The sequence below is a fragment of the Mobula birostris genome, chromosome 28 (assembly GCF_030028105.1).
Source record: "Mobula birostris isolate sMobBir1 chromosome 28, sMobBir1.hap1, whole genome shotgun sequence".
Classification (NCBI taxonomy): domain Eukaryota; kingdom Metazoa; phylum Chordata; class Chondrichthyes; order Myliobatiformes; family Myliobatidae; genus Mobula; species Mobula birostris.
This window is the reverse complement of record NC_092397.1, coordinates 19736834-19753881: the sequence shown is the minus strand read 5'-3', so window position 1 is coordinate 19753881 and position 17048 is coordinate 19736834. Positions and strand designations below refer to the sequence as shown.

General features: G+C 45.6%; 3 protein-coding genes across 3 annotated transcripts; 1 reads left to right on the top strand and 2 right to left on the bottom strand.

Moving 5' to 3' along the window:
• Positions 1-8082: 8082 nt before the first annotated feature.
• On the top strand, positions 8083-8787 carry LOC140188971 (histone H1-like). Its single transcript, XM_072245632.1, has one exon. The coding sequence runs from the start codon at positions 8108-8110 to the stop codon at positions 8756-8758; it is 651 nt and encodes a 216-aa protein (XP_072101733.1). The 5' UTR covers positions 8083-8107; the 3' UTR covers positions 8759-8787.
• An 875-nt stretch (positions 8788-9662) lies between these two features.
• On the bottom strand, positions 9663-10097 carry LOC140188965 (histone H3). Its single transcript, XM_072245625.1, has one exon. The coding sequence runs from the start codon at positions 10071-10073 to the stop codon at positions 9663-9665; it is 411 nt and encodes a 136-aa protein (XP_072101726.1). The 5' UTR covers positions 10074-10097.
• A 325-nt stretch (positions 10098-10422) lies between these two features.
• LOC140189084 (histone H4) lies at positions 10423-11140 on the bottom strand. The gene has a single exon (XM_072245785.1). It carries the CDS (start codon positions 11059-11061, stop codon positions 10750-10752), a length of 312 nt encoding a protein of 103 aa, XP_072101886.1. The 5' UTR covers positions 11062-11140; the 3' UTR covers positions 10423-10749.
• Between the last annotated feature and the right edge of the window lie 5908 nt (positions 11141-17048).

Sequence of the window (17048 nt, the reverse complement as noted above, 5' to 3'; positions counted from 1 at the left end):
ACCAGCATTTTATAAACCTGTAACATCATGTCCTGGGGCTTGAACTCAGTGCCTTGCCTGATGAAGGTAAACATACCATACACCAACTTTACCTCCCTGTCAACCTGTGCTTCCAGTTTTAGGGAGCCAATATCTCTGAACCTCGACATCCTTCTCTTTGTTAATACTGTTAATGTTCCTGCCATTAACTGTGTACACACCCTTGATGTTGGATCTCCCAAAGTGCAGCCCTAGGTATCCTTTTCACCACAACGAATGTATGGAATGCAATGGGATTATCTTCAATCCTACTTGCCGGAGATTTTTCATCAGTGTTTCCAGCTCTCCGAATGTTCTTGAGTTCCCCTATTTTTTAAATATAGTCCTCAAACACCCTGTTTGATTACAGATTCCTAAGCCTTACTTATGCTTCTTCCTCCTCCTTGATTAAATTAACTTCCTGTCTCATCATCCAAGGTTCCTGAACCTTGCCATCCTTGACCCTCCCTCTTACTGGAAAAAACTGGCCCTGAAACACTGCACTGGTCTTTAAACAAACTCCAGGTCAGATGTGGATTTGCCTCAAAATCCATCGTTACATATTGCTGTGCCTGGCATCTAACTCAGCTTCAATCTCTCCGTTCAGTGACTGGTGTTCTGTTTCACATCCCCCTGTCAATCTCGTTTCAACCCTCATAGGGAGCAGCAATGAACCTCATGATCCTGACTGCCCTCCAGTGAAACTGCAAACCATCCCTCTTGTAAATGTCACCCCAGCACCAGAAGAGGTTCCAATGTTCCGTAATCCTGAAACCCTGTCCCTGTATCAGCTCCTTAGCCACACATTCATCAGCTCTCACTTTCTGTTTGTATCCCTACCACCACAGGGCACTAGGAGTAAACTGGAGATTACAACATTTCAGGTTCTGCTCCATAACTTCTTCCCTAACTCCCTGTGGGACATCATCCCTTTTCTACCTGTCCATTGGTACTGATGTGAATCACCATCTCTGGCTGAATGAACACCATCCCCCTGTTCTGTATCTGCTCCGAGATGTCCCTGACTCTCAGAGTATTTACAACTTTTAAAACCAACAAAAAAAGTCATGAAGAGAGGGAAAAGTTGGAATACAAAGGTAAGCTAGCCACTGGTATTAAAGAGGATACCAAAAGTTTCTTCAGATATACAAAGTGTAAAAGAGAGGCAAAAGTAGATATTGGTTCATTGGAAGATGTTACTGGAGAGGTAGTAATGGGGTACAGGAAAATGGCAGACAAACTGAATAAGTATTGTGCATCAGTCTTCACTGGGGACGATATTAGCAGTCTGCTGGAAATTCAAGAGAATCAGGGGGCAGAAATGAGTGATTTTGCCTTTACTAGGGAGATGGTCCTTGAGAAACTGAAAGGTCTGAAGGTAGAGAATTCACTTGGACCAGATTATCTACACCAGTTCTATGAAAGATGTGGCTGAAGAGATTGTGGCAGTTTTAGTAATAATCTTCCCATAATCTCTGGATTCTGGTGTGGTTCCACAGAACAGGAAAATTGCAAAGGTCATCCACTCTTAAAGAAGAGAGGAGAGCAGAAGAAAGCAAATCGTAGGCCAGCTAGTCTGATCTCAATGGTTGGGAAGATGATGGAGTCAATTGTCAAGGATGTATTTTCGGGTACTTGGCAACACATGAAAAAATAGGCCAAAGTCAGCATGGTTTCCTTTAATCAGTCCTCACCGAAGACTTGTGTATCTGCAACACTTCTTCCCAACTCTTGTACTCAGTGACATGAATGATGAAAGCCAGCAGATCAAACCCCATCTTCACCACCGTATCTAGCTGAGACGTCACTTTCAGTGAATTACACATTCACATGGACATTATTTATATAAATTGCAAACAACAAAGGTCCTGTCACCCAGTGGCACACCACTAGACAGACAGCTCCAGTCTGAGACACAACCCTCAACCATCAGCCTCTGCCTCCTGTCACGGAGGCAATTATGGAATCAATCAACTATCTCCCCAGATTCCAGTTTCTAGATCTAACCTTCCAGACTATAGTCAAAGGCCTGGCTAATGTCCATATAGACAACATCCACAGCCCTAACCTCATCTACGTCCTTGTGAAACCCCTCAAAGGGCTGCAAGAAATTACCAGACATAATTTTCCTTGCACAAAACTGTGCTGACTGTCTTGAATCAAACCAAATTTTGGTGGATCCTGTTCATCAGAAACTCTTCCAACAAATTACAGACTGATGGGCCTGTAGTTTCCACTACCCTTTTTGAACAATGGCACCGCATAAACCATCAGTCCTGAAGTCACAGGAGCAGGATTAGGCCTTTTGGCCCATTCAGTCTGTTCTGCCATTCCATCATATATCCCTCTCAACCCCATTCTCCTGCCTTCTACCCATAAACTTTGATACCCTTAATAATAATTAAAAATCTACTAACCTCTGCTTTAAATAAACCCACTGACTGCCTTTATGGCTGCCTGTGGAAATGAAATCCATTGATTCATCACCTTCTGACTAAAGAAATTACTCATCTCTATTCTAGAGGGGCATCTTTTTATTGATGGTGTGGTTTGGTTCTAGATTCCTCCATTATTGGAAACATCCTCTCACATCAATGCTATCTAGGCCGTTCAATATTCAATGTGTTTCTATAAGATTCTCCCTCATTCTTCTAGACTCCAGTGAGTACAGGCCCAGATTATCAAATGATTATTATATCCTAACTCTTTCAGTCCTGGGATCATTCTCGTGAATTTCCACTACAGCCTCTGCAATGCCAGCACGTCCTTTCTTAGAAAAGTTACCCAACCCTGCTCATGATACTCCAAATAAGGTCTGACCAAAGCCTCAGCATTAGATCCTTGTTTTTATTTTCTAGTTCTCTTGAAATGCATGCAAGTATTACATTTGCCTTCCTCACTACCAACTCAATGTGTACATTAACCTTTAGGGAATCGTGCACTAAGACCCTTCACACAACTGATTTCTGTTCTCTCCCTGATTAGAAAGAGCCTAGGCTGTTATTCCTCCTACCAGAGTACATGACCACACACTTCCTTACGCTGTATTTTATCTGGCACTTCCTTGTCCATTCTCTAAATCTGTCAAGTGCTACTGCAGACTCCCTGCTTCCTCAACACTGCCTGTCTCTTCATATCATCCACAGTCTTGGCCTCAAAACTATCAATTCCACATTAGTCACCCTGTCCAATCATGTGCAACCTCAACTGGTGCCTGAGATGAAGCAAAATAATCTCTCCCCTGGCCTCCACAGTGTATTCTCCAGCTTCCCACAAAGTACGAGAATGTACCTGATAAGGCCCTGGAGATTTAACAACCTTAAAGAATTTTTGCAATGGTGAAATAACTGTCAGAAATATTCGTGGATAGCCTCTCCTATTTCATTTGCCTCCACACACAGATGGCCATGTTCACCTCCAAGGAGAACGATTCTGTGTCTAACTTACCTTGCCCTATGAATATACCAAGAGAATCTCTTGGATTTTGCTCACTTTGCCTTCTGACTCATGATATCCTCCTTTTACCCTCCTAACTTTTATTAGAGATCCTATCTCTAATAATATTCTCGAATAATTTCCCGAACATTGATCCAAGACTCACCAATCTGTAATTTGTCTCCATTGCCTGAGGAACAACATGCCCTGGAATATCAGCATTCCCTTCTCTGATCTCACTATCCTCCATGACCACACTGATGAATACTGATGAGAAGTACTGGTTTAGTCCCTCGCACACTTCAGACATAAATTCTCTCCTCTGTGCTTGTGTTGTCGTACCCTCTCCGCAGTGCCCCTTCTCACCAAAGTTATTTCTTCTTCCCGTTTCACACTTCTGATTCTCTCTCTAACTTCTCTCTTACTTGTTTCATGTTGCCAGAGGCCTTCTCCAATTTCTACTTCTGAAATATTCCTTATTCTTCATTTTCTTTCAGTCTGAATTCATAACATCTCTCACTATGCCCCTCTGCCAGACCTTACCATCCTTGTGTTTCCTCCTCATAGAAACAGTTCTGTCTGAATTCTGACCCGATTGCTTTTAAACATCATTTACATGTTCAATGTAGACAGTTGCAATTAACTGTACCCCAAATGACCACATTACCACCGGGTCCAGTCTTGTCCTTATTTACCGTTCCCAAAATGAAACTTCTATCAATGGCCAGGCTCATTTCCCAATACAATGTTTTCTCTGACCCCCTTCCCAGGTTAGACTATCCACTTCTATGTTAAGTAACATCCCAGTATTCTTCTAACATATTTGGTGATATCTAAGCCCCTGACTCTAAGGGAGTCCCAGTCAACATTGGGGAAATTTATCACCCACTGCAACTACCCTGTTGCTTTTACATCTTTCATTACCTGCTACATTTCTGTTCCTTTATCTCCTGCTGGCATTTGGGAGGCCTGTGGTATAATCCCATCAGTGAATGCACCTCTCTTATCCTGAGCTCCATCCACATTGTCTCACTGGATGAACCCTCCAGTGTGTCCTCTCTTAATCCCTCACCCACAATTCCATATAAAGGCTGATCTGCCATCAGCCTTCCTTGTATGTCAATCTTACTTCCCTGATTTTACAAACATTTACCTTCCTTCTGTTTGAATCTTTTCAGTTACCCCGTCTCCCTATTCATCTCAATTAGGGAATTCCAGTGTTTGTTATACAGTGTTTTTTTTAATCATTTGTGGCCTTGTAGAACAGTGCAGGCATGGTTTCCTGTAGTCCACAGTTTTGAGTGCCACAGTCCCACACAGTTATCAGATTATGTAAAGGGAGAGGGAGTTTGATGAAGTGAACCTGGGCAGTTGGCACATTTTGCATGTCACAATTCCCAAGGAAACTTTTGATTGCCCGTAATTTGGAAGGTGGCAAGATCCAATAAAAAGAAGTTAGATTTAAACAGAGCGGTCATTGTATGAGTGGGACAGAATTGGAGTGAGGAGTTGAGGTTTCGTCTCTTCTGAGAGATGTAGGCCGTAGGTAGATATATTTTGATTTAATCTTTATTTCTTTTGTATTACACATTTAGAGCAGAGGGGATGCCAGACAAGATACTTGTCTTGGTGGAAGGAGTCAGAGGGTGGTCATGGCAGCTTGTTATTCAGGTTGGAGGCCTCTGACCAGTGACAGTCACAGGGATCGGTGCTCATACTGTCATTTGTCATCGATGTTAACAATTTCTCTGACATTGTACTTAATGTGATTAGTGAGTTTGCGGATGACAGCAATGTTGATGGTAGAGTGGACAGGGAAGATTCTTTGAGAGTACAATGGGATCGAGATTAACTGGGGAAGTCGGCCAAAGAATGGCAGAAGGATATTGACGTGGACAAGTGTGAGGTGTTGCATTACGAGAGGTTCAACTCGGGAAGGATCTGCACAGTAAATTCTTGTCCCTTGGAGAGTAAGTATTACAGAACAGAGGGTCCATGAAATACAGAAACATCATTCACTGAAAGTGACAACACAGGTAGTCAGGATGGTGAAGGTGGTGTTTGGCCTATTTGTGTTCATTAATCAGGGAACCGAGTAGAGAATTTGGGATGCTGTATGACAACCGTAAAAGTCAAAGTGAGACCACACTGTATTTTGCACAGTTCTGATCATCCAGTTGCAGGAAGGATGTCATGAAGCTGGAAAGTGTGGAGGGAAGTTTGATGAGGATGTTACTGACACTGGAGGACCTTAATTATCAGCAGAAACTTGGACAGACTGGGACTCTCTTTCTCTCTCCTGAGAGAGTAAGGAGCCGTCTGGTGACTGTCCTTTGTGTCAGGGTAGGGAAGCCTAAATTTACAGGGTAATTGTTTAAGGTGAAGGGCAAACATTTAAAAGCTACCTTACGAGTTGGGGATGTTGCATCTTTGATTAAGGAGACCAACACTGCAGTAATAAGAGGGTAAACATGAGGAATTCTGCAGATGCTGGAAATCCAAGCAACACACATCAAGGTTGCTGTACCTCTTCCTAGAGATGCTACCTGGCCTGCTGCATTCACCAGCAACTTTGATGTGTGTTGCAGTAATAAGAGGGGTTTTGATGAGGTCTTGTAAGTATAGGTTTTAAATAAAATGATGAATGATGATTTTGATGGGATTATACTACCAGCCTCCCAATTGGCTCAGATATTGTGCAGCAGACATCTTGGTAAATCACACAGAGGGGTAATGGGAACAAGCTTACAGCAGTTGGGCATTTCAACTTCCTCAGATTACCTTGTATGAAAAGTTTCAGTCTCCAGGAGAAATTTGGCAGACACAGGATCGGTTCATCCCTCAGCAGAAACAGTATTTGAAAGGGAGGATGAGGCAACCATCACTAACAACAGAAGACAAAGGCAGCATAAAAGAACATGAGAGGGCAAAGAATATCACCAAAATTACTGGGAAGCTAAAGGATAATGAAACTTAAAAAAAGAAAAGAGCACAACTAAAATAGCAAGATGCAGAAGTCAGATGAATTATGAAAGTAACTGGCCAATAATAGAAACAAGATACAAAAAGATTTATTTTCAGATATATGAAGAGTAAAAGAGGCAAGAATGGACAAGGTTTAGGTTTCCTATTCTCATCTTCGGACTCACACCCCTCCCTGATCCTCTTTTTACACTGTTTATTATATATTTCTTATTTTAACTTTTTTAGAAATTGCTCTGTACTGCTGTAGCAAAACAACAAAGTTAATGACATATGTCCGTGATAATGAACTTGATTTTGATACTAATCACCTTCACTGATCAATGCCAGTGCACAAAAGGTTTATTAATGAGTTGGAATAACTTCCCTCAACTTTACTTGGTAGGTTGTCGCTGATTACAGGGTGATCGTGCTCATTTAGGGAAGAGGGTCAAGTGTGGCAAATGCATTTCAATACAGATAAGTGTGAGGCGGTGCATATTGGAAAGTCAAACCAGTGTAGAACTTACACTATGAAAGATCGGTCATTGGGGACTGGAATGGGCCGGAGAGATTTAGCGGTAAAGTGTACACACAGTTCATTGAAAGTTGTGTCACTGGTAGACAGGGTGGTGAAGAACGGGGTTTCACATGCTGGCGTTCATTAGTCAGGGGATAGAATATATCAGTTGCGACATTATGTTACAGTTGTGGAAGTGACTGGCGGCCACACTTGCCGTATTGTGTGCAGCTCTTATCACTGTTCTAGGAAACGGGGTTAAACTGGGGAGAGTGTAGAAAAGATTTCCAAGGATGTTTCCCGGACCCGAGGTTCTCAGTTACACAGAGAGTTTGGCCAGACAATGTCCTTTGTCCTTTAATCCTTGGAATCAGAATTAGATTTATCACCGTGTTATATGACGAGGAACCTGTCGTTTTATTCTGACAGCAGTACAGGCCTCTGAAGGTGCAGAGGTGAACAATGTGTCAGTATAATGCCAAGAGATTCTGGGAATCGCGACAACGCGGACAAAATGCTGGAGGAACCCAGCAAGTCAGGCAGCATCTCCCATCAGAGTCCTGATGAAGGGTCTCGACCCGAAATGTCGATGTTTATTCTCACCATTGATGCTGCCTGACTTGCTGATTCAGAGAGTGTTTTAAAGCGGCGGGCGGCTTAGACGAGTATCACTGTGTTTGTGGGTCCGAACACATCGCCGGATTTCCCAGTGCCTCCTGTACAAAATGAAAAGATTTCTCTGTTACGGGATGGCCCCACTCCCCAGCTCAGTCCCGAAGCAGGAATTAACCACAAAGTTTTAGATCGTTTCAAAATTTCAGCCGAAAACCAGAGAACAGGTCAACAATATGGAGAGAGATCGCGGGCAGTGCAGTAATGAAACGGGTTAAAATAGAAAGTGTTGCCTTTAATCCCGATTAAACTCTCTTTCCAGCGAACTTTCGGGCCTCAGTGACGGGCAGGGACCAGTCCGAGTCTCCGGAGTGTCCGATTTCAATTGGAATCGGAGAAATTTTGAGGAGAGAGAAACACAGAAAAATGAAGTCTCCGGGAACTGACAGGAGGATGTCTCCGCCCCGTCCGCTCGCTGCCTTTAAATTGCTCTGTGCCGCCGCCTTTCGCTTTAGTTCTCATTCAGTCAGATTGTGAGAAGGATTTTCCAGAGTCGCCGACATGGCCGAGACAGCACCCGCCGAAACGGCTCCTCCAGCCGCACCCGCCGCCGCAAAGAAGAGTCCCAAGAAGAAGGCGGCCGCCCGGAGCAAACCAGCCGGTCCCAAGCTGGGCGAACAAATCGATAAGATTGTGGCGGATTGTCGCGATAGGAAGGGGATGTCCGCTATGGCCATCATGAAGGCTCTGACCAGCAGCGGTGTCGATGTGGGAAAACGTCGCGCCCAGATCAGGATGTGCATCAAGAAGAGAGTGGAAAGCGGCTCCTTGGTTCAGACCAAGGGCGCAGGTCTTTCGGGATCCTTTAAATCCGGTCAAGGAAAAAGTGCCGTGAAAGCGGTGAAGAAAGCGAACAAGCCATCGGTAAAGAAATCTGCCATCAAGAAATCTCCCACCAAGAAATCTGGCGCCAAGAACCCAGCGGCTAAGAAAGCGGCAGCGAAGAAACCAGCGGTTAAAAAGGCGGCAGCTAAGAAACCAGCGGCTAAAAAGGCGGCAGCTAAGAAACCAGCGGCTAAAAAACCGGCTGCTAAGAAACCAGCGGCTAAAAAACCGGCAGCTAAGAAACCAGCGGCGCCGAAGCCAAAGAGCCCCAAGAAACTCGCAGCCCCGAAGAAGAAGGCGGCCAAGAAGACAGCAGTCAAAAAGTGAATTGAGATATACCGTTTGTAAGTGTTTGAACCCAACGGCTCTTCTCAGAGCCACCCACATCTCAGAAAAGAGCTGATCGTGAATATTGTGATTCCCGCTGTGGGTCAGTCTGAGTTTTGCGGGGTAACTTCTCGCATAAAACCCGATATTCCCGGTACCACTCTGACATTCAGTGCGGCCACGTCCCAGATTTGAAGTGAAACACTGCGTTTCACTCGGGCTGTGTGTGTGAGAGAGAGTGAGACCGGTGGGGTAGTCTGCAGGCCCAGTTCCTTCTCCCGCTCCAGGACAGCGTGACTGAGATTCCGCGCCTCGCATCCCAAGGCCCGATTCAGCTGAGTTGATTGGGAACTGCTGAAACCTATGTGAGAGGGGAGGGGGAGTCTTGAGAGAGGGATCTGTCTCTGGGGATGGACTGTAGGGGAAAGATGTATGATAAACTACCCGGTGACTTTGCAGGCTGACCTTCAATCAGGTATGAGCCACAAAACTGCATAAGTTTATTCACACATAAGCACTACTGCCTGGGGTCACCGCTCACGGAAATCCCTCTCTCTACCCATCGGGACCGCATGCTCCCACTCCAAGGACAGCCGGGCATGTCCAAAGCAAACAAAACAGAACAGCCGCAGCAGCTGTACATGGCATGTTAGTGGGAGAAGTGAAGGGCCAGGTGAGACCCTGACGGGGAGGGAGCGCGTTCATCTCCAGTCCCTCGCTGAATCAACCAGACGGCAGAGAACAGCTGATGATCGCGGTCAATCAGTGCAAAAACCGAACAACCTCATCAGGAGGGCAGATCGTCACTACGATAATACACAGATCAGCAAGCGACAGCCCTTTCCTTTGCTGTGGTAGTGGCTCTTAAAAGAGCCTTTTCTTGTGCTGGGTGTGGAGGCCGGGTTTAGGCGCGCTCCCCGCGGATGCGGCGGGCCAGCTGGATGTCCTTGGGCATGATGGTGACTCGCTTGGCGTGGATGGCGCACAGGTTAGTGTCCTCAAACAGCCCGACCAGGTAAGCCTCGCTAGCCTCCTGCAAGGCCATGACGGCCGAGCTCTGGAAGCGCAGATCGGTTTTGAAGTCCTGAGCGATCTCCCGCACCAGGCGCTGGAAGGGAAGTTTGCGGATGAGCAGCTCGGTGGATTTCTGGTAGCGCCGGATCTCCCGCAGAGCCACGGTGCCGGGCCGGTAGCGATGAGGCTTCTTCACTCCGCCGGTGGCTGGAGCGCTCTTCCGCGCCGCTTTGGTCGCCAACTGTTTGCGAGGAGCTTTCCCTCCGGTCGATTTACGCGCTGTCTGCTTGGTACGGGCCATTCTCCTTCACAACCGAGAACACAGGCTGAAATACAGGAACAAGATAGACAAAACGCGCTCCGGGACAGGGTTTTATACTGTTGGAAAGGATCCGCCCTTCAGCTCTGATTGGCTGAACCAGGAGTCTATTAAGGTTCCTTACTACGATTGGTTGATTCATTTCCTGTAGGCGGGCGGCGAATAACAATTAACCACAAATAAAAATTTGGCGGGCGGTCGGACTTCATTCATGCAGAGTGAATGGCGCAGAATTAATTTCAAATCGCCCGCCAATTTCAGAGCACCCAGCAACGGTGCTTGATTACTTTATTTACAATTAATTGTATGACGAATTATACAATTTCAGGTTGATTTAATAAATTTAATATATAATTTCCTCAGTTAAGATTTAAATGCACAACTACGGAATCGTTCTCCAAACGAGTGAACTGATTTCTGTTCAAAACTGATAAGAGGATTAAGATCGATCCTAATGCAGGTTTTGCGGTAATCACCGACTGGAAAGGCAGAATTCAAGTATGTTCCATGCGGAATCGATCAATCTGTTTCAAATGCAACCTAGCTGAGTATAAAATAAAAAAATATCTAAAAGGTTGCGGATACAGCTCCGTCTGTGAGGCGGTGGGTGGCTCTTAGAAGAGCCTTTGTTTTGTGCTCGGGAGGAAGTGGGAGTTTTTCAGCCGCCGAAGCCATAGAGAGTGCGGCCCTGGCGTTTCAGAGCGTACACCACATCCATGGCAGTGACCGTCTTGCGCTTGGCGTGTTCAGTGTAGGTGACCGCATCCCGGATCACATTCTCCAGGAAAACCTTCAGCACCCCGCGGGTCTCCTCGTAGATCAGACCCGAGATCCGCTTTACACCACCACGGCGAGCCAGACGGCGGATGGCCGGTTTGGTGATGCCCTGGATGTTATCACGGAGCACTTTACGGTGCCGCTTGGCTCCGCCTTTGCCCAGTCCTTTGCCTCCTTTCCCTCTGCCAGACATGATGCTGCTTCACTCAGGTCGCTGCTCACTGACAAACTGCCTGCTGCTGTCTCCTTTTATACACAGCGCCCCGACCTGCCCGAGAAACGCGCAGAGAGACAGAGGCGGGGAGGGGAGGAGACAGAGTCAGAGTGACGGACAGAGCCGAGAGCGGCCTCTCATCGTCCAGCTCCGCCTTCACTTTACCACACCCGCCAATTTCCAACGATTCATCCGACACAAAGCGCTCCAGCGAAAAACAAAACTCCCTCACACAGAGTCTGAAAAGAACGAGAGCCAATGTCAGGCTAATAAACATGGTGGGATTGATGGGCTGAAACGAGTTTATTTCAACATTAGGAGTACTATGTTATCGGACGGACAGGGCTGGCAGCTCAACATTCCTGGGTTTCATTGTTTTACATGTGAGTGGGGGGTTAAAAGATGCAGAGGTTACCCCACTGGGAATGTCACAGCAAACTGGAAGGCTCATTTACAGAGGCAATCTGCAGTTACACTAATGGAATTATCGTATTGGCCCCCAATAACCACCAGGAGGTGGAGGATCAGATATGTTGATGCTTATGGAGAGGTGCAGAACAACAGGGTTGTCATAGTGAGGGACTTCATCTTCCCTAGAATTGACTGGATCTTGCTCAATACTTAGATGCGCAAGATTTGTTCAGGGAATTCAAGGAGTGTTTGAAACATTATGTACAGGGCCCAACCAGAGTTGAGAACTTACGGGAATTAGTTTTGAGAAACGGGCCAGGCTAGCTGACAGCCAAGAGTCAGTGAACACTTTGGGAACAGTGATCACAACTTTTCTTTACTTATGAGTAAGAATAAAATTAGATCTTGTATGAAGGTACTGATTTGCAGGAGGACAAGTCAGGACAGAGGAAGACAGGAGCCAAGGGGCATTGATTGGGAGCAGCCACTGTCAGACAAGTCCATATCTGACATGTGGGAGTTGTTTAAAGACCAGCAACTCTGAGCTGAGGATCATCATATTCTGCTGAGGAGTGAGGAGAAGGATGGTAAGGTAAAGGAACTTTGGATGAGCAGAGAGATCCTAAATTTAGTCAAAAGGATATGGAAGGTTTATGAAGCTAAAATCAGACTGGGTACCTTTGGAATATAAAGATAGCGGGGAAATGCTAAAGCCAGGAAAGGCCAAATCGGGGCCACAACAAGTCCTTGTGGAGTGGGACCAAAGATAATCCCAAGGCCTTGTGATTTGTATTAATATAACGAGGATAACCAGAGAATGGAAAGGTCGACTCAAGATTAAAGGAGGAATGATGTGGTTGAAGTCAGATCAAGTGGCTGAGGTACTAAATGAGTACGTTGTGTCAGTACTTACCGAGGTGAAGGAATTGAAAACAGAGTGAGACAGGCTAATATGCAGAGATGTGTTGATATTAAGGGGGAGGTTGTGCTGGGACGTCTGAAAAGCAATAAGATGGATAAGACTCCAGGGCCTGAAGGCAAATATCCTACAACAGTGAAGGAAACAAGTGAGCAGATTGCTGGGGATTTGACAAGGATCTATGTGTCCTCGATCACAACATGTGAGGTCCCACAGGACTGGAGTGTTGCAAATGTTGCAGCTTTGATCAAGAAGGGAAATAACAAGAATCCAGGAATCTATAGGCAAGGCAGCCTCATTTCTGTGGTAGAGAAGCTACTGGGGAGGATATTGAGATACAGGATTTATGCTCATTTGGGAAAGGCATAGCCTGCTTCGGGACAATCAGCGTGGTTTTGTGTGGGCAGATCACGCTTGATAAAATTGATTACGGTTTCTGAGGAAGTGACACAGACTGAGATATAGGAGCAGAATTCGACCATTTGGCCCATCGAGTCTGCTCCGACATTTCATTGTGGCTGATCCATTTTTCCTCTCAGCCCCAGTCTCCTGCCTTTCCCCTGTATCCCTTCATACTCTGACCAATCAAGAATCTATCAACCTCCACCTTAAATATACATAAAGTCCTGGCTTGACAGCTCCCTGTGGCAATAAATTCCACACTCTCTGGCTAAAGAAATTCCTCATCTCCACATTCTACAAGGATGCTCCTCTATTCCGAGGCTGTGTCCTGATATTAGACACTCCCATCTTCTGCACATCCACTTTATCACTGCCTTTCACCATTCAATATGTTTCAATTGGGCCACCCCTCATTGTTCAGAAATTCCAGTGAATACAGGCCCAGAGCCATCAAACACTCTTCATATGACAAGCCATTCAATCCTGGAAGCAATCTGGAGAACTTCGTTTGAAGCCCATCCGATTTCAGCTCATCCTTCCAAAGATCAATGGCCCAAAACTGCTCACAATACTCCAGTCAGACCTCCCCAGTACTTTATAAATTCTGATCATTATTATGATTGGCGCAGATATTGTGGGCCGAAGGGCAGGTTGCCATCTGTTCCATATTGTGTACTAATGAATATGTTTGATCTAACAGCTGCTGCAGGGACATGGTTACAGAGACTGGGAATTTGATATTCCACTGTATTCAATGTTCCACACTGAATCGGCAAAATGGAAATGAGCAGGGTGGATTTGTTCATAACGTGCTGGTGAAGGAGTGGATACAGTGCCTATATAAAATGTTCAGTCTCCTTAGAAGTTTTTATGTTTTATTGTTTTGCAATGGATTTAATTTGGCTTTTTTGACACTGATCAACAGAAAAGACTCCACGGTGTCAAAGTGAAAGCAGATCTCCACAAAGTGATCTAAATTAATTGTAAATATAAAACACAAAATAATTCATTGCCTTAGTATTCACCTCCTTCAAATCAGTAATTAGTTGATGCACCTTTAACAGTATTTACAGTTCAGTCTGTGTGGATAGGTGTCTATCAGCTTTGTACATCTGAACACTGCAATTTTCCCCATTCTTCTTTACAAAACTGCTGAAGCTCTGTCAGAATGCATGGGTTGGTGACTGAACAGATCTTTTCAAGTCCAGCCACAAATTCCCAATTGGATTGAGGTATGGACTCTCACAAAGCCACTCCAGGACATTAACTTTGTTGTTTTAAGGCATTCCTTTGCAGCTTTGGTTTTATGCTTGCAGTCATTGTCTTGGTGGAAAATTAATTTTCTCCTAAGTCGCAGTTCATTTGAAGACTGAATTTGGTTTTCCTCCAGGATTTCCCTGTATTTTGCTGCATTCATTTTACCCTCTACCTTTACGTGCCTTTCAGGGCCTGCTGCAGTAAAGCATACCCACAGGATGATGCAGCCTCCACCACACTTCACGGTAGGGATGGTGTGTTTTTGATGTTGTGCAGTGTTTGGCTTACTCCAAACTTAGTGTTTGTGATGGTCAAGAAGTTCAATTTTGTTTTCATCAGACCATAGAATCTTCGTCCAACTAACTTCAGGGTCCCCCACAATTCTGGGAAACTTCAGGCAAGATTTCATGAGAGCATTTTTCAACAGTGGCTTTTTCTCTGCCACTCTCCCGTAAAGCTGCGACTGGTGAAACACCCGGGCAACAGTTGATGTTTGCACAATCTCTCCCACCACTGAAGCTTGTAACTCCTCTAGAGTTATCATAGGTCTCTTGGTGGCCTCCCCCACTGGCCCCTTCTTGCATGGCCACTCAGTTTTTGAGGACAGCCTGCTCTTGGCAGATTTACAGCTGTGCCATATTCTTCCCACTTCTGGATGAGTGACTTAACTATACTCTAAGGGCATTCAGTGACTTGGAAATGTTCTTGTATCCATCTCCTGGCTTGTGTTTTTCAATTACCTGTTTGCAGAGCAGCTCGGAGTGTTGATTTGTCTTCACGGTGTAGTTTCCCCAGGATACTGACTCACCAGCAGTTCGACCTTCCACTTACAGGTGTACTATTACTACAATCAATTGAAACACCTTGACTGCACACGGTCATCTCCATTTAACTGATCATGTAACTTCGAAAACTAATTGGCTGCACCACTGATGATTTGGTGTGTCATATTAAAGGAGGTGAATACTTATGCAGACAATTATTTTGTGTTTTAGATTCGTAATTAAGTCCCACGACCTCACTTCAGAAAATCGGACCATCAGGCCGTACTCCTCCTCCCGGCTTACAAACAGAAACTGAAGCAGGAGGTCACGGTGTCAAATGTAGTGTCGCATTGGACGGGGGAAACGGATGAAGTCCTCCGTGACTGCTTTGAATTGGTGGACTGGTTAGTATTCAAGGACTCGACAGCTAACCTCGATGAGTATGCCTCAGCTGTCACGAACTTTATTTGGAAATGCACGGAGGACTGTGTGTCTCGCAAGACGATCCAGGTATTCCCTAACCGGAAACCTTGGATGAATTATAAGGTCAAGTCTCTTTTAAAGGCTAGAGCTGCAGCTTTTAGGTCCAGGGATACCAGTCACTACACGGAATCCAGACGTGAACTCCGGAAAGCCATTAAGGGCGCCAAGAGGCAATATCGAGCCAAGTTGGAAGCCCAGGCGACCAGAGGGATGCCAGTAGACTATGGCAGGGTAAAATGAGATCACTGGGCGCAAAGAAAAGGCTGGGAATATCAATAACTGTGGCACTTCTCTTCCTGACGAACTTAACGTATTCTACGCAAGATTCGAACAGAAGAGGATGTACCGGACCTGGTGGCATCGAGATTCATCGTCACCGAGGAGGACGTTAGAAGGGCCTTCCTGAAGATAAATCCAAGGAAGGCAACGGGCCCAGATGGCGTCCCGGGACGGGTTCTCCGGGCCTGTGCAAGTGAGCTAGCTGGAGTGTTTGCTGACATCTTCAACTGCTCCTTGCTTCAGACTGAGATCCCCTCATGTTTTAGGAATGCAACGATAATTCCAGTGCCGAAGAAGAGCAAGGTGGAATGCCTGAATGACTACCGACCTGTGGCTCTGACATCAATTGCTATGAAGTGCTTCAAGCGATTGGTTATGACACACATCAACCACAGCCTACAGGTCAACCTCGACGCTTTGCAATTCACCTACCGGAGCAACAGGTCAATGGCAGTTGCCATCTCTCTGGCCCTACATTCCTCCTTAGAACACCTGGAGAATAAAGACACATACGTAAGGCTCCTTTTCATTGACTACAGCTCTGCCTTTAATACCATCATTCCAAATAAACTGATTCCTAAGCTCTGGAACCTGGGCCTTAGCACTCAGTTCTGCAGCTGGATCTTCAACTTCGTCACAGACAGGACCCAGGCTGTAAAAATAGGGGACAAGCTCTCCTCAACAATCACTCTGAGCACCAGTGCCCCACAAGGCTGTGTACTCAGCCCCCTACTGTACCCACTGTACCCCCATAATTGTGTAGCCAAGTTTCCATCAAACTCAATATATAAGTTTGCTGATGACACAACAATTGTCGGCTGTATCTTGGGTAATAATGAGTTTGAGTACAGAGAGGAAATTAAGAATCTGGTGGCATGGTGCGAAGACAATAACCTATCCCTCAACGTCAGCAAGACGAAGGAATTGGTTGTTGACTTCAGAAGGAGTAGCAGACAGCACAACCCAATTTACGTCGGTGGTGCGCAAGTGGAACAGGGTTAAAACTTTAAGTTCCTCGGGGTCAATATCACAAATGACCAGATTTGGTCCAACCAAGCAGAGTTCACTGCCAAGAAGGCCCAGCAGCGCCTTTACTTCCTGAAAAAACTAAAGAAGTTTGGCCTGTCCCCTAAAACCCTCACTAATTTCTATAGATGCACCGTAGGAAGCATTCTTCTAGGGTGCATCACAACCCAGCATGGAAGTTGTCCTGTCCAAGACCGAAAGAAGCTGCAGAAGATCGTGAACACGGGAGAGTACATCACACAAACCAATCTTCTGTCTGTGGACTCACTTTACACCGCACACTGTCGGAGCAGTGCTGCCAGGATAATCAAGGACACGACCCACCCAGCCAACACACTTTTTGCCCCTCTTCCCTCCGGGAGAAGGCTCAGGAGCTTGAAGACTCGTACGGCCAGATTTGGGAACAGCTTCTTTCCAACTGTGAT

What these genes read in the sequence shown, in the direction of transcription:
- LOC140188971 (XM_072245632.1), top strand. Translation starts at nt 8,108, where the DNA reads ATGGCCGAGACAGCACCCGCCGAAACGGCTCCTCCAGCCGCACCCGCC.
- LOC140188965 (XM_072245625.1), bottom strand. Translation starts at nt 10,073, where the DNA reads ATGGCCCGTACCAAGCAGACAGCGCGTAAATCGACCGGAGGGAAAGCT.
- LOC140189084 (XM_072245785.1), bottom strand. Translation starts at nt 11,061, where the DNA reads ATGTCTGGCAGAGGGAAAGGAGGCAAAGGACTGGGCAAAGGCGGAGCC.